Genomic DNA, 25,453 nt, shown 5'->3' on the forward strand with positions numbered 1-25,453 from the left:
CAAGGGCTCTAACCCGTGTCCCCTGCATGGGTAGGCAGATTCTTAACCACTGTGCTACCAGGGAAGAGCCTGTATTTCTTAACTTTTTATACATTGTGGGCCTCTTGGAGATTCCCCCCAAAATGATAAAGTCATATATACCTAAATTCTGCATACAATTTCAGGGAACATATGGCCCTGTCGAGGCCTCTCCAATCATGCATGGGCCACAGGTTAAGAACCTCCACTGTTTGTATTATTTCAACCATTGGGAAAATAAAAAATGATACTATAATCATCAGGAATCAGTAGATGCTATAATAGATCTATGTCTCCCTTAAAAAAAAAAAAATCTAACCATAATTCAAACCTCCTTGTTCTTGGGAGGGATACTTCATTGTATTTGGGTGGTTGGGAGGCAGGGTCTCACTGTCCATGGCAGAAGAGGCCAGATGCTTCTGCTTCCTACTCTTTGACAGGAAGGTTACCCACTTGGCCAGTCATTCGCTCCCACCAATTTTGATTCTTGAGAGGGTGGGGAAAAGATACAGGGGAGACTGGGAAATTCATTGAAGAAAGAAGTGGGAATCTAGCATTGTCAGTGTCCAGTGGCAGCAAAGCCAGTGGTAAGATCCTGGACTAACTTTTCCTTGGCTCTAACTCCATCTACACACTCCCCTGCCCATTTCCATATATTTAATCCCATCAGTTCTCTAAACTGCTTTGACATCCTTCAAATAAATTCCTTTACGGCTTAAGTCAGAATGTGTTGCTTACAATTAAGTTACACCAAACTTTTTGATTGATACACACACCAAATTCTTAGGGGTGACCCAAAAGTTAACTTTCATTCAATACAACATATTTTATCATTTACTTACCAGCACTTCTACTTAAAACAAAAGACTGAAAACTAAAATTTCCAGAAGCCACATCTCTAAAGATGATCAAGTATTGACAGTGCATTACAGCAATATAAGTCAGTCTTACATGCACACTTCTCTTAACTGATGACCCTATGTTTTGCTGTTTATACAATAAGTCATTTCTTATTTTGTTATTTTCCCCTATGTTTCACACCAGAATTTGTTTAGTACAATCTCAAATACACTTTGGAACAAGATAAAGGATTCTATATATTTACATACTCACATAAGTGTTTCTGATGGTTAACTAGGATGAATTAAGGGTAGATGAAACATGTTCTGAAAAAAATTAATTGTAACTATGGAATCATTTTTTAAGAAACTGCCACATGAAAGGGAAAGAACCACCAACAGGTTTGTGTGTGTTTTTCAAACTCAAACAGAATAGGACTAATTTTTAAAAAGATTATTTCCCTGATTTAAAAATAAAAGTTTTTGTTCACTAAACTTATTGTGATAATCACTTCAAGATGTATGTAAGTCAAATCATTATGCTGTACGCCTTAAACTTATACAGTGCTATATATCGATTACATCTCAATAAAACTAGAACAAAAAATAAATAAAAGAAAATTTAAAAAAAGTATCCAGGTATAGCTAAGACCATTTCCATACCCAAATCATTCTGTTTAAGGAACCATATCCTCCACTTGTAGCTAAGTATACCTTGAAATACATAGTAGAATTGTTCATACCCTCTCATCTAGTAATACTACTCCTGGGTATCTGTCCTAATGAAATTATTTAAAATAAGAAAATATTTGCAATAATACTATTCACAATAGGGAAAATAAATGAAATAATTTTATTCTAAAAAAATGAAATGTATTCAATATTATATAGCCATTACTATGAATGAATCAGAAGTCTGCAATACCATGGGGGAAAATCATCATATAATTTTAAGTGAAAATAAAATATTATACTGTACTATAAAAAAGACTAGGTAAAATTAATATTCAATAATGACTTTTTCTCATTGCTATTTTCATTATTGCTCTTAGTAATTTCTTAGCAAATATTTATTAAATGCTTACTAAACACTGGGCAAGAAACTCAGCATATAAAATTGAAAGATTCCTCACCTCCAAGGAATGTCTGTGGACAGAGAAGAAGGCAGACATGAAAACAGTGAATCATAAGCAATTAAAGTATCTGATAATAACTATAATTAAAATATGCAAAACAGTGAGGAAAAATTATGTCAATACCTAGGACTGGAATGTGGTAAGTGTATGTTTAAATTTTTAAGAAAATGCCAAACTATTTTCTAAAGTGGTTGTATCATTTTACATTGGACTGAGAAATCCAATTTCTCCCTGTCCTTGCCAACATTTGCATGGCCAGTCTTTATCATTTTAGCTATTCTACTAGATACATAATCGTATCTCATTGCGGTTTTAACTTCCTAATGACTAATGGTATTGTGCATCTTTTTCATGTGCTTATTTGGCTTCTCTGTATCTTCTTTGGTGAACTACCTGTTGAAATGGCCCAATTTTTAAATTGGGTTGTTTTTCCTATTATAGATTTTGGAGAATTTAAGTGTCCTGGATACCAGTCCTTTATTAAATGTATGTCTTCCAAATGTTTTCTTGCGGTCTACAGCTTGTGTTTTCATTCTCTTAATAGTGTCTTTTAAAGAAGAGAAGTTTTAAATTTTGATGAAGCCAAAGTTATCCTTTTGTTCTTTTAGAGATAGTGGATCTAAAAATTCTGCAAAACCAAGAAAGATTTTCTCCTGTTTTCTTCTACAAGTTCTATAGTTTTAGCTCTTATATTTTAATCTTAAGATCCATTAGGAGTTAATTTTCATATATTATGTGAAGTATGGATCTAAGTTCATTATTTTGTATATGGATACCCAATTGTTCCATCACATTTATTGAAAGGGGTATACTTTCTCCACAATATTGCCTTTGTGCCCTTGATTTTATTTATTTATTTATTTTAACATCTTTATTGGAGTATAATTGCTTCACAATGGTGTGTTAATTTCTGCTTTATAACAAAGTGATTCAACTATACATATACATACATCTCCATATCTCTTCCATCTTGCGCCCTATCCCACCTCTCTAGGTGGTCACAAAGTACTGAGCTGATCTCCCTGTGCTATGAAGCTGCTTCCCACTACCTCTCTATTTTACATTTGGTAGTATATATATGTCCATGCCACTCTCTCACTTCGTCCCAGCTTACCTTTCCCCCTTCTGGCATCCTCAAGTCCATTCTCTACATCTGTGTATTTATTCCTGTCCTGCCCCTAGGTTCTTCAGAAATTTATTTTTTTTGTTTTACATTCCATATATATGTGTCAGCATACAGTATTTGTTTTTCTCTTTCTGACTTACTTCACTCTGTATGACAGACTCTAGGTCCATCCACCTCATTACAAATAACTCAATTTCGTTTCTTTTTATGGCTCAGTAATATTCCATGGTGTATATGTGCCACATCTTCTTTATCCGTTCATCTGTCGATGGATACTTAGGTTGCTTCCATGTTCTGGCTATTGTAAATAGAGCTGCAATGAACATTGTGGTACATGATTCTTTCTGAATTATGGTTTTTTCAGGGTATATGCCCAGTAGTGGGATTGCTGGGTTGTATGGTAGTTCTATTTTTAGTTTTTAAGGAACCTCCATACTGTTCTCCATAGTGGTTGTATCAATTTACATTCCCACCAACAGTGCAAGAGAGTTCCCTTTTCTCCACACCCTCTCCAGCATTTATTGTTTGTAGATTTTTTGATGATGGCTATTCTGACTGGTGTGAGGTGGTATCTCATTGTAGTATGGATTTGCATTTCTCTAATGATTAGTGATGTTGAGCATCCTTTCATGTGTTTGCTGGCAATCTGTGTATCTTCTTTGGAGAAATGTCTGTTTAGATCATCTGCCCATTTTTGGATTGGGTTGTTTGGTTTTTTGATATTGAGCTGCATGAGGTGCCTGTAAATTTTGGAGATTAATCCTTTGTCAGTTGCTTCATTTGCAAATATTTTCTCCCATTCTAAGGGTTGTCTTTTTGTCTTGTTTATGGTTTCCTTTGCTGTGCAAAAGCTCTTAACTTTCATTAGGTCCCATTTGTTTATTTTTTTAATTTCCATTTCTCTAGGAGGTGGGTCAAAAAGGATCTTGCTGTGATTTATGTCAGAGAATGTTCTGCCTATGTTTTCCTCTAAGAGTTTTATAGTGTCTGGCCTTACGTTTAGGTCTTTAATCCATTTTGAGTTTATTTTTCTGTATGGTGTTAGGGAATGTTCTAAGTTCATTCTTTGACATGCAGCTGTCCAGTTTTCCCAGCACCACTTATTGAAGAGGCTGTCTTTTCTCCATTGTATAATCTTGCCTCCTTTATCAAAAATAAGGTGACCGTATGTGCATGGGTTTAATTCTGGGCTTTGTATCCTGTTCCATTGATCTATATTTCTGTTTTTGTGCCAGTACCATACTGTCTTCATTACTGTAGCTTTGTAGTACAGTCTGAAGTCAGGGAGCCGGATTCCTCCAGCTCTGTTTTTCTTTCTCAAGACTGCTTTGGCTATTCAGGGTCTTTTGTGTTTCCATACAAATTGTGAAATTTTTTGTTCTCATTCTGTGAAAAATGCCATTGGTAGTTTGATAGGGATTGCATTGAATCTGTAGATTGCTTTGTGTAGTATAGTCATTTTCACAATGTTGATTCCTCCAGTCCAAGGACATGGTATATTGTCATTTGTTTGTATCATCTTTAATTTCTTTCATCAGTGTCTTATAGTTTTCTGCATACAGGTATTTTGTCTCCTTAGGTAGGTTTATTCCTAGGTATTTTATTCTTTTTGTTGCAATGGTAAATCAGAGTGTTTCCTTAATTTATGTTTCAGATTTTTCATCATTAGTGTATAGAAATACAACAGATTTCTGTGCATTAATTTTGTATCTTGCTACTATACCAAATTCATTGATTAGTTCTAGTAATTTTCTGGTAGAGTCTTTAGGATTCTGTATGTATAGTATCATGTCATCTGCAAACAGTGACAGCTTTACTTCTTCTTTTCCAATTTGGATTCCTTTTATTTATTTTTCTTTTGTGATTGCTGTGGCTAAAACTTCCAAAACTATGTTGAATAATAGTGGTGAGAGTTGACAACCTTGTTTTGTTCCTGATCTTAGAAGAAATGGTTTCAGTTTTTCACCCTTGAGAACGAGGTTAGCTGTAGGTTTGTCATATATGGCCTTTATTATATTGATGTAAGTTCCCTGTATGCCTACTTTCTGGATGGTTTTTATCATAAATGGGTGTTGGATTTTGTCGAAAGCTTTTCCTGCATCTATTGAGATGATCATATGTTTTTTCTCCTTTAATTTGTTAATATGGTGTATCACATTGATTGATTTGCATATATTGAGGAATCCTTGCATTCCTGGGATAAACCCCACTTGATCATGGCATGTGATCCTTTTAATGTGCTGTTGGATTCTGTTTGCTAGTATTTTGTTGAGGATTTTGCATCTATGTTCATCAGTGATATCGGCCTGTAGTTTTCTTTCTTTGTGACATCTTTGTCTGGTTTTGGTATCAGGGTGATGGTGGTCTCATAGAAGGAGTTTGGGAGTGTTCCTCCGTCTGCTATATTTTGGAAGAGTTTGAGAAGGATAGGTGTTACCCCTTCTCTAAATGTTTGATAGAATTCACCTGTGATACCACCTGGTCCTGGGCTTTTGTTTTTTGGAAGATTTTTAATCACAGTCTCAATTTCAGTGCTTGTGATTGGTGTGTTTATATTTTCTATTTCTTCCTGGTTCCGTCTCAGAAGGTTGTGCTTTTCTAAGAATTTGTCTATTTCTTCCAGGTTGTCCATTTTTGGCATAGAGTTGCTTGTAGTAATCTCTCCTGATCCTTTGTATTTCTGCAGTGTCCGTTGTCACTTCTTTTTCATTTCTAATTCTATTGATTTGAGTCTTCTCCCTTTTATTCTTTATTAGTCTGGCTAATGGCTTATCAAAATTTTATTTTGTCAAAGAAACATCTTTTAGTTTTACTGATCTTTGCGATTGTTTCCTTCATTTCTTCTTTATTTCTGATCTGATCTTTATGGTTTCTTTCCTTCTGCTAACTTTGAGGATTTTTGTTCATCTTTCTCTAATTGCTTTAGGTGTAGGGTTAGGTTGTTTATGTGAGATGTTTCTTGTTTCTTGAGATAGAATTGTATTGCTATAAACTTCCCTCTTAGAACTACATTTGCTACATCCATAGGTTTTCGGGTGCTATGTTTTTACTGTCATTTGTTTCTAGGTATTTTTTGATTTCCTCTTCGATATCTTCAGTGATCTCTTGGTTATTAAGTAATGTATTGTTTAGCCTCCATGTGTTTGTATTTTTTCACAGATTTTTTTTCCTGCAATTGATAACTAGTCTCATAGCATTATGGTCAGAAAATATACTTGATATGATTTCAATTTTCTTAAATTTACCAGGCTTGATATGTGACCCAAGATATGATCTATCCTGGAAAATGTTCCATGAGCACTTGAGAAGAAACTGTATTCTGTTGTTTTTAGATGGAATGTCCTTTAAATATCAATTAAGTCCATCTTGCTTAATGTATCATTTAAAGCTTGTGTTTCCTTATTTATTTTCATTTTGGATGATCTGTCCATTGATGAAAGTGGGGTGTTAAAGTCCCCTACTATGATGGTGTTACTATTGATTTCCCCTTTTATGGCTGTTAGCATTTGCCTTATGTATTGAGGTGCTCCTATGTTGGGTGCATAAATATTTACAATTGTTATATCTTCTTCTTAGATTGACCCCTTGATCATTATGTAGTGTCTTTTCTTGTCTCTTGTGATAGTCTTTATTTTAAAGTCTATTTTGTTTGATAGGAGAATTACTACTCCAGCTTTCTTTTGATTTCCATTTGCATGGAATATCTTTTTCCACCCCCTCACTTTCAGTCTGTATGTGTTCCTAGGTCTGAAGTGGGTCTCTTGTAGACAGCAAACATATGGGTCTTGTTTTTGTATCCATTCAGCCAGTCTGTGTCTTTTGGTTGGAGCATTTAATCTCTTTACTTTTAAGACAATTATCGATATGTATGTTCCTATTACCATTTTCTTAATTGTTTTCAGTTTGTTATTGTAGATCTTTTCCTTCTCTTGTGTTTCCCGCCTAGAGAAGTTCCTTTACCATTTGTTGTAAACCTGGTTTGGAGCTGATGAATTCTCTTAGGTTTTGCTTGTCTGTAAAGGTTTTAATTTCTCCATCAAATCTGAATGAGATCCTTGCTGGGTAGAGTAATCTTGGTTGTAGGTTTTTCCCTTTCATCACTTTAACTATGTCTTGCCACTCCCTTCTGGCTTCCAGAGTTTCTGCTGAAAGATCAGCTGTTAACCTTATGGGGTTTCCTTGTATGTTATTTGTTTTTTTTTCCTTGCTGCTTTTAATATTTTTTGTGTTTAATTTTTGATAGTTTGATTAATATGTGTCTTGGCGTGTTTCTCCTTGGATTTATCCTGTATGGGACTCTCTGTGCTTCCTGGACTTGATTGATCATTTCCTTTCCCATGTTAGGGAAGTTTCCAACTATAATCTCATCAAATATTTTCTCAGTCCCTTTCTTTTTCTCTTCTTTTCTGGGACCCCTATAATTCGAATGTTGGTGCCTTTAATGTTGTCCCAGAGGCCTCTGAGACTGTCCTCAGTTCCTTTCATTCTTTTTTCTTTATTCTGCTCTACAGTAGTTATTTCCACTATTTTATCTTCTAGGTCACTTATCTGTTCTTCTGCCTCAGTTATTCTGCTATTGATTCCTTCTAGAGAATTTTTAATTTCATTTATTGTGTTGTTCATCATTGTTTGTTTGTTCTTTAGTTCTTCTAGGTCCTTGTTAAATGTTTCTTGTATTTTCTCCATTCTATTTCCAAGATTTTGGATCTTCTTTATTATCATTACTCTGAATCCTTTTTCAGGTAGACTGCTTATTTCCTCTTCATTTCTTTGGTCTGGTGAGTTTTTGCCTTGCTCCTTCATCTGCTGTGTGTTTCTCTGTCTTGTCATTTTGCCTAACTTACTGTATTTGGGGTCTCCTTTTCATCGGCTGCAGGTTCGTAGTTCCTGTTGTTTTTGGTGTCTGCCCCCAGTGGCTTAGGTTGATTCAGTGGGTTGCATAGGCTTCCTGGTGGAGGGGACTAGTGACTGTGTTCTGATGGATGAAGCTGGATCTTGTCTTTCTGGTGGGCAGGACTGTGTCCAGTGGTGTGTTTTGGGGTGTCTGTGACCTTATTATTTTAGGCAGCCTCTCTGTTAATGGGTGGGGTTGTGTTCTCATCTTGCTAGTTGTTTGGCATAGGGTATCCAGCACTGTAGCTTGCTGGTCATTGATTGGAGCTGGGTCTTAGCATTGAGGTGGAGATCTCTGGGAGAGCTTTTGCCATTTGGTATTACATGGCACCGGAAGGTCTTTGGTTGACCAATGTCCTGAACTCAGCTCTCCCACCTCAGAGGCACAGGCCGGACACCCAGCTGAAGCACCAAGACCCTGTCAGCCCCATGGCTTCATTTCTATAGATTAGGGCTTTCCAGATGGTAGAATTATAGATGTCCCTCAATATATTCGGTCTTCTTATCCTTTGGGAAGTCCAGGCAAGTAGCTTGATCCTGAGCTTCTCAAATTTGGGGCTGGCTTAAAGTCAGGCAGGCTGGAGATGTTGGGCTGCAATGTGTCTCCTCTGGATAGTGGTTCTCCAAGTGTGATCCCCAGACCCTCAGCCTCAGCCTCACCTGCGCATTTCTGTGCCCTTGTTTTTTTTAAAAAATCAGTTATCCCTAGATGTTGGGTTTACTTCTGGACTCTCTATTATGTTCCATTGATCTACCTGTCTATCCGTATGCCAATATCAAGCTGTTTTATGTACTATAGTTTTTTATGAATCTTGAAATCAGGTACTGTGAGTCCTCTGAAGTTGTTCCTTTTCAGAGTTGTTTTGGCTACTCTAGATCCTTTGCAATGCACATGAATTTTGTCAATATCTACAAAAAAGGCTTATGGGATTTTGATTGAGATTTTGTTAAATAAAGAGTTTGAAGAGATCTGACATCTTAACAATACTGAGTCTTCCAACCCATGAACAAGTTTAAGTCGCAAGTTGCTTTTTAGGTCTTCTTTCTCTCAGCAATATTTTGTACTTTTCAGAGTACAAGTTTTTCCACATCTTTTGTCAGTTATTCCTAGGTATTTGATATTTTTAATGTTACTATAAATGTTACTTCTTTTAATCTACAATTGTATAAAAATACACTTTTTAAAAACTGACCCTGTATCCTGCAACCTCGTTAAACACACTAATTATTTCTAGTAGCTTTTGGTAGTGGATAGCTAATAATTTTGCCTTCCCCAGAATGCTTATTCTGGTAATATTACTTTGATATCCCTTTAGAGGATCATTTCTCTTCTAATCTTGGTCCATGTGTTTGGGGTGAACATTTGACACAGATTTGGCCAATTAGCATAGTGAATGGTATAGAGATAAGCACATGACCAATTGATCCAATGAGAGTCAATCCTGGAGCTTATGAGGAAACTAGTGAGAAAATGTTGCTTTTTCTAGCTGGTTTAAAGTAGGACGTTACTCATTTCTAATTTAAGTCCATTGTGGTTAGAGAACATACTCTGTATGTCCGGAAACATTTTTAAATTTATTGAGATTTCTCAAAAATAGAATTATCATATGATCCAGCAATGCCACTTCTGGATATATTCAAGAGAACTGAAATCAGGATCTCAAAGAGACGTGCACTCTGTGTTTACTGTATTATTATTCACAATAGCCAAGATAGAGAAACCACCTAAATGTCTATCAAAAGATGAATGGATAAAGAAAATGTGGTACATACCTACAATGAAATATTATCCAGCCTTCAAAAGGAAGGAAAGCCTGCCAAACACAACACCATGAATGAACCTGGAGAACATTATGCTAACTAAAATAAACCAGTTACAGGAGGACAAATACTACATCATTCACTTTATGAGGTATTTAAAGTAGTCAAAATCATAGAGACAGAGAATACAATAATGGTTGCCAGGGAACAGGGGGAGTGGGAAATGGAGATGAATAAGTTCTAGAAATCTGCTGTACAACACCATGCCTATAGTTAACATTATTGTATTGTACACTTAAAAATTTGGTGAGGGTAGACCTCATGTTAAATGCTCTTACCACAAGAAAAAATAAATTAATAAATAAATGTATTGAGATTTGTGTCATGGTCCACAAAGTGGTCTATCATGATATTCTGTGTGTACTTGAAAAGAGTGTATATCCTGCTGCTGTTGGTTGGTAAGTTCTATAAATGTTAATTAGGTCCATTTGGTTGATAGTGTTCTTCAAGTCTACAATATATTTGCTGATTTTTTGCTTACTTTTTCTATCAACTATTGAGAGAGGTATTGAAATCTGACAATACTGTGAATTTATCCTTTCAGTTCTATCAACTTTCACTTAAGTATTTTGAAGCTCTTTTAATTAGGTGCCTAAATATTTAGGATTATGTCAATTGATCCTTTTATTATTACTGCCTGTCTTCAACCCTGTCTTTATAGTCACTGCTCTGAATTCTACTGCCATTCTAGGTTTTTGTTTGTTTGTTTACTAATAGTAGCATGGTATAACTTCTCCCATTTTTTAAAACTTTTAACCTATTTGTTTTCATATTTAAAGTATATTTCTTGTAGGCATCATGTAATTGAGTCTTGATTTTTTTTATCCAGTCTGACAAGCTCTCCCTTTTAACTGGGATTTTTAGACATTAATATGATTATTGCTTTTGTTATGTTTGAGTCTATCATCTCATTATTTGTTTTCTATTTATTTTGTTTCCATTTGTTATTTCCATTTGTTCCTTCTTTTTTCCTCTTTTCTGCCTTCTTTCGAATTTTTACAAGTCTGGCTAGTGAAAAGAGTTACTATTACTAGCCTTTTATAAGCACCAGGCACTATTCCCTTTAATCCTTTCAGATAGTTCTTTTCCTGACCTCAGGCAGTTTCTGTGCATGCATGACCTGATCGGCACTCTGATGAGTGTTCCATGGAGACCGACAGATCTCTGGGGTTCACCTGCTATGCAGTTCTACCCTCTCTGGTCTTCTGTTCTATGAACTCTAGCTGCTCTGGTTTCCCCACTCTAACCTCTGTCTCCTCAACTCAGAAACTTTCAAGTTCTGCTTCAGTTCCCCTCCCTATGCCACAGCCTGGAAACGCTCTGAGGCAGTAAGCTTGGGCAATTGTAGGACTCACCTTGTTTGTTTCCTATGTCTCAGGAATTACTGTCCTTCACCTGATGTCCAGTGTCTTGAAAACTGCAGCTTCATGTATTTTGTCTTATTTTTTTAATGTTGTTTCAGGAAAGAAGGTAAATACGGCCCATGTTACTCCCCATCTTGGTTAGAAGTGCAAGTCCTCACTACCCAATTTTTAAAAATTACTCTAAAACACCAATAATCGAGACTTCAGTATTGAAGGACAAATATATAAATCAATGGGACATAATCGAGAGTCCAGAAATAGAGCCAAAGAAATAGGCAAACTGATTTTTGTCAAAGGTGCAAAGACAATTCAATAAAGGTAAAGTTTTCAACAATGGTGTTGAAACCACTGGACATTCATATGCATTAAAAATAAACCTCAACCTAAATATCACAACCTGTACAAATATTAACCCAAAATGGATCATGAATCTAAATATAAGACATATAACTACAGAACTTTTAGAAGGAAACATAGGAGAAAATCTTCATGACTAAGGATTAGGCAAAAGACTTCTTAGATATGACACCTAAATCATGATTCATAAAAGAAAAAAAACTGATTTTTTTAAAAAATTTAAAAATACAAAAAATACTGTTATGAGAATTAAAAGCTACAGAGAGAAAAATAAATTTTTAATCACATATCTGACAAAGAACTTGTATTCCAAAAATATAATGAAATCCCCAAACTCAACAGTAAGAAAACAAATGATTTAATTTTTAAATGGTCAAAACACTTGGACAGGCACTTCACCAAAGATGGAGGGTGACTGCTAGAGGCTGAATGTTTGTGTGCCCTCAAAATTCTTATGTTGAAATTCTAATGCCCAATGTGATGATATTAGGAATCTTTCTGGGACCTTTGGCAGGTGATTAGACGATGAGGGCTGAGCCCTTATGAATGATATTAGTGACTTTAAAATCCCCTTCTACCATGTGAAGACACAGTAAGAAGTCAGCAATCTGCAAGCAGGAAGAGGGCTTGCACCCAAACTCAACTATGTTGGCACCTTGATCTTGGCCTTCCAGGCTCCAGAACTATAAGAAATAAATTTTGGTTGTTTACAAGCCACACAATTTGTAGTATTTTGTTATAGCATCCTAAAGAGACTAAGAGAGCACATGAAAAGATGGTCAACATTAATAGCCATTAGAGACATACAACTTAAAACGATGATCAGATGCTATCACACACCTAATAGAATGATGAAAATAAAATATACTAGCAATAGTAAGTACTGTCAAGTATATGGAGCAACCAGGAACTCTAAGACATCGCTGGTAGGAATGAAAAATGGTACAGCCACTCTGGAAAACAGTTTGGCAGTTTCTTATAAAATAAAACATACACTTACCATATGCTCCAGCAATCCCAGTCCTAGGTATTTACTCAAGAAATGGAAACATATTTCCACACAAAATACTGTACACAAATGTTTAGCTGTTTTACTTATAATCACACACACACACAAAATGGAAAACAATCTAAATACCATTTGACAAGTAAATGGTTAAAAACAAAATGTGGCACATTCTATACAATGGAATACTACTCACGATAAAAAGAAATGAACTTTGATATACACAACTTGGATCACTCTTAAAGGCATTATGATGAGTGAAAGAAACCAGACCCAAAAGGTTACATACTGTATGATTTAAATGATATTCTCAAAAGGAGAAAGCCAAAAATGTCAGAGAACAGACCAATGGCTGGCAGGTGTTAAGGGTATATAACTACAAAGGGGTGCATGAGGGAGTTTTGGAGGTGATGGAACTGTATCTTGATTGTGGTGGAAGTTACATAAATCAGTACATGTGTTAAAATTCATAAAGCTATATATCTAAGAAAAATTTGATTTTACTGTTTGTTAATTCTAGAAGTTAAATAAATTTTTTTTAAAATTTACAGTAAACCTAACACTGAATGATGACACAACTAATTGGCCAAACAGATATTCTGAGAAGAGTAGGCAGAGTGAATAGCTAAAACTAGTCTCTGATGCTGGAAGGTGCCTGGTATATTCAAGGAATAGTGAGGAGGTCAATGTGGCTAAAGTGGAATGAGCAGAGGAGAGTAGAGTAGAGAAGTTCATAGATGTAATGGGGGATCAGATCATAAAAGGTGCTTATACCATTATAAGGACTTTGGCTTTGAGTGAAATGGGGAGCCGCTGAAGGGTTTTGAGCAACAGAGTAATATGAACTGATTTAATGTTTTTAAAGGACTACTGATTTCTGTGTTGAAAACAGATTGGTGGCATGAGGAACAGGAGAAAAGGGAAGACATCTTAGGAATGATGGTGGCTCAGTCCACAGTAGTTATGACACATGTGGTGAGAAACAGCTGGAGTCTAGATATATTTTGAAGGTGAAGCCAAGAAAATTTTCTGATGGATTAGTTTGAGAGAAATAAAGGAATCATGGATGACTCCAAGTTTTCTGGTCTGAACAACCAAAAGAATGAAACTGGCATCAATTGAAAATAGGACAGCCTTAAGTGGAATAGATTGTGGGGAAAGAACTGTAGTTCAATTTTGAATATACATAATTTGACATTTTATTAGACAACCAAGTAGAAATTCATTTTTGGCTAGAAAGACCATGATGCATCCAGTGGCCTTGGCTATACTGACTGCACTGTATGGTCCTCTGGGTAGAGAGGAATCATGGAGAATTCAGGAGCACAGTGAGGATGTGTGCTGCGGGAAGCTCATTCGGACTGAGAGGTGTGGCCACTTGTGAATTATGTGTCCAGTTTTTCACCCTGGTGTTGATTCAGGGGTTAAGTTCATTTGACTTATTCCTTAACACTTTCTCTGTCTCAGGATATAAGATTTTAAATGGTGAAGAATGAGTCTCTGAGCATAAATTCTTAAATGAACATGTCTTTTCTTGAAGTACTCATTTGAGATTATTCTTTCCTTATTGTCTATCTTTGCTGTAATTGGTAGAGTGAAGCTGGGTTGTTCAGTGGATGCAATAATGCAGTACCATCATGCAGTGTCCTGAGAACAAAAGGTCCACGGCTACATATTCTATTAATAAGCAAAGGATTTTATATAAAAACACGTCTTGGGATTTTCCCCATTCCCCTATCGTAATAAGGCAATTTTTTTTGAGGGGGAGGTATTGATATGAGGCCATCACCTTCTATTGCAATTTAGTATTCTTCAAAGTGTATGAAATTCATTAATATCTCAAGGGGTATTGTTGATCATTGTTACCTTAGTCCTACTATATAGTGTCAGAAATAACAAAATTTTAATGATTTAACAGAACTTCATTTAATAAGTATGTTTAAAGTTCATCTCTTCCAAAAAACAGCATTTTAATTACATTCAAATTGTGTTCATCTTAAATATCAACAAACACATCATTTACATACAGGGATATATATTAGAAAACAGATGGAAATTAAAACAACTTCTATTTTTTAGAAGTTCTTACTTCCAAATTAGGACACTGTGAACTGCTAAATATGTACCTAAACAAAATGTATCCATTATCAGAAAACCACAACTTGCTCTAATAGGAAAAGAAGTGTAATACACATATAGTGGAACATAATTCACATAGGCTTAATTTACAGGTATGTTTCAAAGTATAAAACAAACAAAAATCCTGTACCTACAAATACAGGCAAAAGTCACAGCCGACATTTTAAACTAATGTACCAACATATAATGCTTTACCAGAGAAAGTAGAAGAGTTCCCAAGATTTTATGTTGACCCATGATTTTTCACTTCTTTGTTCTCAAATACAGAAGAAGAGGACTTAGAGTTTTCTTTTTGTCTTTAAATCATATTCATGTTTGTTTTTTGTTACATGGCAATGACCCAACTGCATCATGAGAAGTGCTATCAAACCAGATAGAACTCAGTAACCAAGACATTTCTTTGATTTCTCCCTGTACCTCCATTTCTCTTCAGAAAGCGTCTAAGGAAACTTCATAGACAATTGTGGTAAAGAGAGCAAACCAAATAATTCTGAGATGGCAAAGAAATATATGAGAGTTGGCACTAACATGGGTTTACAAAAAGTTACCCACCATTTATTAAACCACAAATGCAAACAAAGAGAAATCTTACCTGGAAACATAAGTAGAATAAAAAGTACTAGAAAACAAATAGAAGGCATTTAGAATTGTGGCGTTTGGAGGCTTCAGTTTGGAAGACATAGAGAAACTAAGCTACCAGTAACTGTTAAGAGCATTTCTTTTCAACTTGTATAATTTACTTAAATTTTTAACTTGTCTAAATCAACTTTCTCTAGCCAAAACAAAGAGATCATAATCACTGTTTTTATATCAGAGATGTGTGACGACTGTAATGTAGGAGAAAAGAATGTTTGGGACACATCAGGTTTAAAGAGGTAGCACCAGGAATAAAACTAAGCACTTAATCTGATCAAAGTCAGGGAGGAATTCTGCCTTTCTTCAGTTTTTACTGCATTTCATAGTTGCAAAAAAAGAACATCCTTTCTTTTTTTTTTTTCCTTAATGTGCCTCAGGTTAAAAATGGCACAATGAATAGTCCTTAATCAGCACACATTATTTTTGAAAGGGACATTTTTAGATTTTGGTCATTTGCTTTTCTTTGCTTGTTTTTTAATGATAAATCTTTAGAGTCGACTCTTTTAAAATGTTGCTCAGATGGACAGATATAGTCAGACCTTTCTTAAAAGTAAACAATTTACTCTGCATTAAAAAAAATCACCAATAAGAGTTCTAAGTCAGTGTTTCAAACAAATGAAATGTTTAACTTCAAATTAAGTATGTTTAACTGCTATTGTGTTAAATAATGAAACTAACTCTATTTCATTCAATTATAAACATATTAACAAACATATAATCATTCCCTATGATCACTATAAAAACTAAATTATCCTTTTCTCTTTTATATGAAGATGGTGGTTCTAAAGCAACACTTTCAACCAGAAAAGCCCATTCAGAATAACACACAACCCCATTTCAGTTTTTGGAAGTCAGTGCATTCAGTGGTTATGAGTAGGCATGATGTTCTTCTGAAGCTAAGAAGTCTGGAAGGGTTAAAAAAAAAAGAAGAAGAAGAAGAAGAGGAAGAAAAAGAAGAAAAAAAGAAAAGATAAATAATCTGAAAGATATCCTTAATGATCACAAATACTGCCAGTACTCAAAGTCAAGTATGTTATAACCTGAATGTCAATCAGTTGTGGTTTTTTCTCCCAATGAAAGGCGTTCCCATAACTGGAGCAACTGTTCACCAACCTGAGGTTCTAGTTCCTAGATAAACCAAAAGTCAGAATGAACATAAAAAGGACCAGACTGAATTTTTTATCATCAAAACCTATACTGATAAAAATGTAAGAAAATCAACTCAAATTCCATGTTTCTACAAGAACATGCTAAACTCCTATGTTATGCATTGCTCTAATTCTTTTCGTTAAGATTCAGAGTTGACTTCCAGATTTCCAAGATTGTAGTTAACCTGAAAATATTGCAACTATCTGTGACAAAATGGTGAGAAATTTCCAGGAAGTTCTTCTGCAATTTTTTCTATCTGGAAATAATAAATTTTGTTTTCGTGGAGATTTAGCAAAAGCACTCAGCTTAAACTTCCAAAGGTTTATGGTGATACTTAGCATATTAGATGTTTGGGGTATTTTTCTCAAGAAAGTATCTTGGATGACTATAAGGAATGTGACTTATTTCAAAATCATTATTATAGAATAAAAATGAAAATATTTTTATATATTTGAAAAGAGCATTTATAGTCCCCTTGTGACATCATGTGCACTTAAAAGGAACCCTAACACTTTTCATATGGTGATTTGAACTGAGTCACACTTGTTCAAATAAAGTATTAGATGTGACCTTAGGCAAGACTAGATAGATTCTCTGAATCTATTTTCTCCTATAAAATATTTGGCTAATAACTCATTTTAGGCCTAAGAATTGAACTACCTCATATAAAGAAGCTAGCACAGTAGTCAATATATCAATATATGTTAATTCCCATCACCTTAACTAGTTTAAAATACATAGCAGCATCATGAAGGCAAAGCAAAGCATAATAGAAATAAAACAAGCCACAAAAATATTAAAAGGTTATTATTTATGTTATATTATTAGTTAAAGCCACAAAGAACTTAGATACTGTTGTTATCCTTAGACTTTAGTGAAATTACTTCAGAATTACACTAGGTTTTGATCATATCTTTAGTTAAACAGGAACCTCCAAGAATTGACTTATGAAAGATTTTATATATGCAATGACAGAGAGAAGTCAAATTTACAAAATGTTAAAAAAAACAATGAGCTCTGTCAGGCACATTTGAAAGTAGGCTTCTAACTACCTCTTTTACAAATCTGAACCATTATCTCCCCATGTGCACATAGAATATACAATTTGTATTCTTGCATTTGCTCCTCAAACAAATCACTGAATAACAGCCAAACAAAACAAAAAGAAGAGTGGAAGAAAAATATTAAATGCCATTGCATACCTGCCCATCTCTGCTTATCTGGACTTTCTTGTTGTCATTCCAAGGATTGAGTAAATGGTGTGCAAACTGAAAGGGAAGACTTTCTTTTCGTATCCACTCCACCTTAAACACTCCTCCTAGTCCAGCTGAACCCCAGTCCTGACTCTTCTCCCTTCCTATCTCAGAAGACATTCTAGAAAATCCCTGTGGGTAAAATGAGGGGAAATGGTGAAGGTGAGGATGACATTAAGACTCTGAATTCAATTTATCTGAGAAACTCTGAGTTGTTTTTTTTTATTTTAAGGTAAAAATGTAATATAAAAATAATAGATATATAACAAAAATCCAGAAAGCCACCCATTGTTTTTTATAAAAAGATGAATTAGCAAATTTTAGAGGAAAGACCAATTCCAGCCTTCTAATATAATTTCAAATACAGATATTTTCTAAATAATATATCATAGTTCTAAACCCACATTTATCCATTACAAATGGATACAATCTAATTTCTAGGTTTTTAATTCCAAAAATGATAATAATATCAAATAATAATTCATTATTTTATAAATTCAGATATACATCAAGTAAAGATGAATTAAGAAACACACTCAGTTTCCTGACAGTCAAAACTAATCTCTTTGGCCTATTTTAAATAAACATTTTATCAAAAAGCCACACTTCTCATTACTTTTAATCCACCTGAGAAATAGTAAATCTAAAGTTGTCTCAAAAGGAAAAATTGTTTATCTGGAAAAGCTCTGGTAAAACAAGGCAAAAGTAAAGGGATCCCTATACATCATTCCTTTGAAGAGGTGCAATATATTCCTCATCCAAGCACAATGTATTCTTCCATTCCAATGCAATAAAAAGCCAGCTTCTTTTTAACCACTATGATTTAAATGATCTAATCTGCAGAGAGAAGAACAATGCCCTTTTACTGCTTCAGGATGGCTCACCTGGAAATGTCCAGATCCTTGAACAGAAAATATCAAGTAAACCATGCTGCTTTCCCAAAAGGCTCGGTTTAGCTTCCTCTCATTACTAGAGGTTGTAGACCAGATACCCTTCTGTTGAGAAATTTCAAGGTTTCTCAGATTGCTACTCTTCATTATGAAGTATCGAATAGGCATGTTTGGTCTTGGTGAAGGAGATTTTGAGCCCTAAAAAAGGAAGTATAAATTCTTGAAAAGTAATTTGACCTTTCAAAATCAATAGGCTCCATTAAACATCTTCATAAATATATAAACCAAAATATTTTACCAAATAGTCAAGAAATGCAAATAGCTCTATAATGCCTGAAAACCTACACAAGGCTCAGTCAAAATGAGGTTAAAGAGCCAAAACCAAGCACTCATTTTCAGAGTATTCAAAATCCCTTATCAAGAAAGGATCCTGTGCTTCCCTGGTGGCACAGTGGTTGAGAGTCCGCCTGCTGATGCAGGGGACACGGGTTCGTGCCCTGGTCCGGGAAGATCTCACATGCCACGGAGCGGCTGGGGCCGTGAGCCATGGCCGCTGAGCCTGCGCATCCAGAGCCTGTGCTCCACAACAGGAGAGGCCACAACAGTGAGAGGCCCACACACCACAGAAAAAAAAAAGAAAGAAAGGATCCTGGTTTGCCAACTTTGATTTACACTCCAAATGTACTTTCAGAAAATATTTTAATAAACTTGCGAAGTCTGAAAACAAAACAAAAATTGCTCCAGCTTACTGCCTCGATACAGTTTCCAGGCGGCAATGCGGGAAGGGAAACACAAACAGAATCCAATGGTCTTACTGAATTGCAGACATAGACCTTAAGAGTTTAGAGGTCAAGGTAACTAGATTTTCCACGGCAGTGTACTATATAGAAGGAAGCTTCATGGGAAGAGAACTCCCAGGGAACTGCAGAAGGGGTTCCCAGAAGTTTTGGGGTAAGTAGTGACCTGCACATAGGTAAGAAAAAATGACCTGAGGCCAGGAAAGATCCAAAGGAAAAGAGTTCTTAGAGCTCACACACAGTTGGGAATATTTCATCTTATTCCAGACAGAAGAGAAAGAACTTGTAATACATAGTGCATTAGCCCACAGAAGGATCATACTTTAGTACTGGAACTAAATTAGTATCAGAATAAAAACTGCCCTGGATCCACCCTAACACTGCTTAAAAGCAAATCCCGAAAGGATTACACTGATTGCAACTAACTTAACTGTGTATCAGAAAAATGTCTAACACTATTTAAAGAAATACAACAAAAATATAGCAGCCAAACAAAATTTTAAGGAATGCAAACAACAGGAGAATATGACACACAACCAGAAAAAGACTAATCAACAGGAACAGAGTGAGATCTGACAGATGATGATATTAGGAGATAAGAATTTAAAGCAGCTATCCTAAATCTATGTGCTACGTTCAAGAAGGTGGAGGAAACATAAATGTGATGAGTGGGGAAATAGAATGTATTTTTTTAAAGACCCAAAAGAAGTTCTGGAGATTAAAATATAATATATGAAGTAAAAATACACTAAAAAGAATGCACATCAGATTAAACATTACAAATAAAAACATCATTGAATTTAAAGATGTAGCAATAGAAATGATCTCAAATGAAGGAAAGAGACAAAAACAACTGAAAAAAATGAAGAGAATATCAGTGACCCATGGAACAATATCAAGTAGTCTTACATTTGTATACCTAGAGTTCCAGAGAAGAAGGGGGAGAGATGAGATATAAAAAAATATATGAAAAATAATGGTGTTAAATTTCCCAAAATTGATGGAAACTATAAATATACAGATTAAACAGGAAATATAAAGAGAATCAGACCGAGTCATATCAAAATCAAATTGCTGAAAACCAGTGAGAAAAAGAAAATCTTAAAAGCAGCTAGGGGAAAAAAAGACAAATTATATATGGAGAAAGAAAGATAAGAATGATACTAGACAACCCATGAGAAACTATGTAAATTACTAATCTAGTATTATAATAATGAAAGAAAATCACTGTCAACCTAGAATTATACACACAGTAAAAATATCTTTCAAAAATAAAAGTGAAAAAGAATTTTCACACAAAAGCTAAAAGAATTCATTTCCTGCAGATCTGTACTTAAAGAAATGTTAAAAGAAGGTTTTCAGCCAGAAGAATATGATCCAAGACAGAAATTCGTGTCAACACAAAAGAATAAAAAGCACAGGAAACTGTAAATATTGAGTAAATATAAAGGACATTTTCCTAACTTTTGCTAAAAAGATAATTGACTATGTAAGTAAAAAGCAATACATTGTGGCATTTATAACATATGTTGAAAAAAATGTATGAAACCAATAACATAATGGATTGAAGGGTAAAATAAAAGTACATTGTTGCAAGGTTCTCAAACTGTAACTGAAAGGGCATAATACTGATTCAGGATACATTAGGGTAAGGTAAAAATGACTTAACTAGTGAATTCTATCAAACATTTAAGGAAGAAACAATACCAAATCTATACATCTCTTCCAAAAATTGAAGTGGAAGGAACACTTCCCAACTAATCTTTAAGAGTACAGCATTATTCTGATACCAAAACCATCCAAAGATAACATAAGAAAAGATAACTAGAGAATAATATCTCTCATAAACAAAGATCCCTCATTTAACAAAATTTTTGATTGAACAAAATCAAATCTAGCAATACTTTAAAAGGATAATAGATGATTACCAAGAGAGGTATAAACAATAGAAAATCAATCAATGAAATCCATTATATTAACAGACCAAAAAAAAAAAAAAAAAGAATTGTGTTATCATTTCAATAGATGTAAAAAAAAAAAACACTGAGTATAATTCAATGCTTATTCCTAACAAACCTTCTTATCAAACTAGATCCAAAAGAAAACATCCCACTAAATGGTGGAAGACTTAAGATTTACCCTCTAAGGTCAAGACAAAGAGGAGGACTCTCAGCATCTTTATTAAATATTTTATTGCAGGTTCTAGCCATAGATATAAGGCAAAAAAGAAATAAACGGCGTTCACTTTGGAAAGGAAAGAAGTAAAACTACCTTTATTAACAGCATGATTGTCCATGTAGAAAATCCTGAGAAATCTACATAAAAAGCTAATAGAATTAATAAGTGAAGTAAGGTCATAGGATATAGGATAAATATACAAAAATCAAATGCATTTCTATATGATACCAATGAACCGAAACTTAAAATTTAAAAAAAACAGCATCAAAAATATAAACTATTTAGGAATAAATGTAAGAAGAAAACTGTAATATTTGAACTCTGAAATTTACAAAACACTGTTGAGAGAAATTAAAGAATATCTAAATAAATGCAGCTATGCTTATGGATTGGAAGATTAAAAATTGTTAATTGTAGATTTTCAAGTTGATCTATAGATTTAATGCAATTCCACTCAAAATACAAAAAGTTTTTCTGTAGAAATTGACAAGCTTCTTCTAAGTTTATACAAAAGCACAAAGATTGTAGAAGAACCAAAACAATTTTGCAAAAGAAGAACAAAGTTGGAGAAAAATCATTAACTGATTTCAAGACTTACTAGGAAGCTATTATATAATCAAGTCACTGTAGCACTGGCAAAGGAGAAGTATGCAGATCAATGAAATAGAGTCCAATAAGTAGAAAACATATTTATGGTCAATTGATTCTTGACAAAGGTGCCAAGGTAATTCAATGAAAAAAAGATCTTTTCAACAGATGGCTCTGGAACAACTGTATAGGCAAACACCACAAAATTATTGTTCACCCACCCATACTATAAACAAAAATTAACTTGAAATTAATTAATTCAAGGTATATGAAATAGATCATATACCTATCAATACATGTAAAAGTTCCAACTGTAAAATCTCTAGAAGAAAGCACAGGAGAAAATCTTGGGTTAGGCAAGGACTTCTTAGGACACCAAAAATATGAACCCTAATACAAAAAACAGATGAAACCAAAATAGAAAAAAATAGATTAAATGGATTTCCATCAATATTTGTTCTTTAAAAGACAACTGAATCACTTTGCTGTACACCTGAACCTAATACAATATTGTAAATCAACTATACTCCAACATATAATAAAAATTAAATTAAAAATATAAAAAATAAAATAAAGTAAATAAGCAACAAGGATACATTGTACAGCACAGGGAAATACAGCCATTATTTTGTAACAACTTTAAGTGGAGTATGATCTATAAAAATATTGAATCACTATGTTGTACACATAAAACTAATATACTATTGTAAATCAAGCATACCTCAATAAAAAATTAAAAAATTTTAAAAACACTCATAAATAAATAAAGTGATGGGTTACATGAGAAAAAAAAAAGACACCATTAAGAAAATGTAAATGCAAGCACAGACTATTAGAAAAGATGTTCAAAACATAAAATTAAGACTTGTATCCAGAATATACTAAGAAACTCTTACAACTAAATAAAAAAAGACAACCAATAAACAATGTAAAGAGGTTAACAAAAATTTGCACAGATATTTCGCCAAAGAAGATTCAGAAATGGCAAAAAAGCACATGAAATGATGCTCAACATCCTTAGTCACTGGGGAAATGAAAATTAAAACTACAGTGGAGTATCACTATATACCCACGAGAATGGCTAAAATTAAGAGACTAGTAATGTTAAGTATTGTTATGAATACTGAACAAATGGAATTCTCATAGATTATTGAAGGGAATAGAAAATAGTACAGCTATTTCAGAAAACAGTTGAGTAGTTTCTTGTAAAGTTATACTTACCATACAACCCAACAAACCTACTCCTGGGTATGTACCCAAGATTAGAAAACATATCTATACGTAAAGATTTGTACCTGAATATTATTCATAATAGTCAAAAAGTAGAAATGATCCAAATGTCCATCAATGGTAAATAGATAAACATACTGTGGCATATCCATACAATGGAATACTACTCAGCAATAAAAATAAACTAATAATACACTCAATAATACAGATGAATTTCGAAAGTGAAATAGCCTGTCATAAAAAGCTATATACATTCCATTTAGAGGAAGTACCAAAAAAAGCAAAATTCCCAGAACAAAGAGCAGTTTAGTGGTTGCCAGAATCTAGGGGTGATGCGCATGTTCTCTACATGACTATAGTACAGTTACATGATTGTATACATTTGTCAAAATTCACTCAATTGTACAGTTTAAATTCGTGAATTTTATTGTGTAAATTATGCCTTAATAAAGGCACTTTAAAATTAAAAACAAAAAAATCTTAAAACCTAAGAATGCAAATCTGCAAAAACACTGCTTTTCCTCTTATTTAACAAGAGTAGTTCAGCAGACATTTTCACCAGAACCACATCATATAGCTAACGAACACTAATCGAATACTCAGGTACTAACAATGCAGGAAAGTAAATGTAAACATATTCTAGACATTTGAAGTCATTCGTATTACAAATTTTTTAAAAGATACATAGTTCTCAATTCTTTATCAACATTTCCTATCTTCCTAACCCCATCCAGTCTTGTGTTTTTTAATATAACCATTGAATTGGAGAAATCAATTAAGAATTGAAAGAAACTATTGTTTTCAATTCTGAAGGTATGAACCAAAATTAATTTAAGAAAATCTTCTTGTCATTTGTTTTGAACAAAAAAAGGTTCTAAAGATACAGAAAGGAAATCATGAACTGCCTAGCTACATGCCATCAGTGAATGACCTATTAGGTTTAAAACACCCCAAGATGATAATAACCTAAAATACTTGGCAAGCAGGAAAAAACTAAAAAATTTACTGTTTGTCAGCTTCTATTTATATCTAGAACAGAGGCCATGATTAGTCACTTAAAAACAATTTTATAATTTTGTTTAAATATGTAACATCAGATTTGCTACAAATCCTTGATACTCTACCTTTCCTGAGGATGGAGGAGAAGGACTAGCACAAGGACTTTGATAATTATTGCTGTCTGTATTCACAGAAGACTGATCTGACCTGTCATCAGTGCTTCGTTTAGGATGTAAAATTCCTCTGTCTTTGTACTTCTGAGGTGGGTGCAGTGCTGGAGATGGAGATTTCATCAATACTCTTGAGTGAAAATGAGGAAGCAAAGATCAGTTATACATAAGTTCATAATACAAAGCACAGTCCATTTCAAACCAAAGCTCCAATGACACTTTGATTTATGGAATAGTATTTAAAAAGGCAATTTCATTCTTCAATTACATTTAGATGAAAGAGTTGTATTATTACGGTATACTTACAAAAACAACATTTAAAATAATACAAAAATACATTTAAAACAACCTATAAAAATCTTTAACTTAATATTAAATACCCAAGTATTATTCCCTTACAAAACTCCTAATCTCTTTTAATGTCAGTCCAGGATAAGTCCTTAACAATTATAATGTCTTATATTGATATTTAATGTCTTTTAACATTATAAAATTAATTAAATATACCTGTGCTAACGGCCTTTACTAGAATATCACTGACTCCGCTTCCGTTCCACTTTCATATAATATCGTAAAGCCAAATACAATAGATTTCAAAAGCATACTAAAAATTACAGTATGGTAAAGTGGAAATAAGACAGGACTAGAGTCAGGAGAGAAGATTTTTGGGACAGTACTAAATTTACAACTAACGAGGCAGGTGATCCTGGGCAAGTCTTAATTTATCTGAGTTTTAATTTCCTTACCTGTTAGATAAAGGGAGTAAATTAGATAAACGCTAAGATTCTTCTGTTTTAAAATTCTATCAATAAATGCAGCAAAAACAGCAGTCAGGAATTTTATAATTTTTTAAAAAGTATACAT

General features: G+C 33.9%; 1 protein-coding gene across 6 annotated transcripts in view; it reads right to left on the minus strand.

The window, feature by feature from the left end:
- Positions 1-13,040: 13,040 nt before the first annotated feature.
- Positions 13,041-25,453, minus strand: part of YTHDC2 (YTH domain containing 2) — a 67,586-nt gene continuing 55,173 nt past the window's right edge. For 4 of the 6 annotated variants that reach the window (XM_032627350.1, XM_032627348.1, XM_032627352.1 and 1 more), the window contains 4 exons: positions 24,545-24,719; positions 18,622-18,825; positions 17,687-17,869; positions 13,041-16,463 (listed from right to left, as the gene is read on the minus strand). In XM_032627350.1, coding sequence (XP_032483241.1) covers positions 16,383-16,463; positions 17,687-17,869; positions 18,622-18,825; positions 24,545-24,719 — 643 coding nt within the window. In that variant the 3' untranslated portion in view covers positions 13,041-16,382. Of the gene's footprint in view, positions 16,464-17,686; positions 17,870-18,621; positions 18,826-24,544; positions 24,720-25,453 lie in introns of those variants that run through there. The other 2 variants (XM_032627349.1, XR_004349260.1) reach the window with 2 other exon arrangements.

Source organism: Phocoena sinus, chromosome 3, assembly GCF_008692025.1.
Source record: "Phocoena sinus isolate mPhoSin1 chromosome 3, mPhoSin1.pri, whole genome shotgun sequence".
Lineage (NCBI taxonomy): Eukaryota > Metazoa > Chordata > Mammalia > Artiodactyla > Phocoenidae > Phocoena > Phocoena sinus.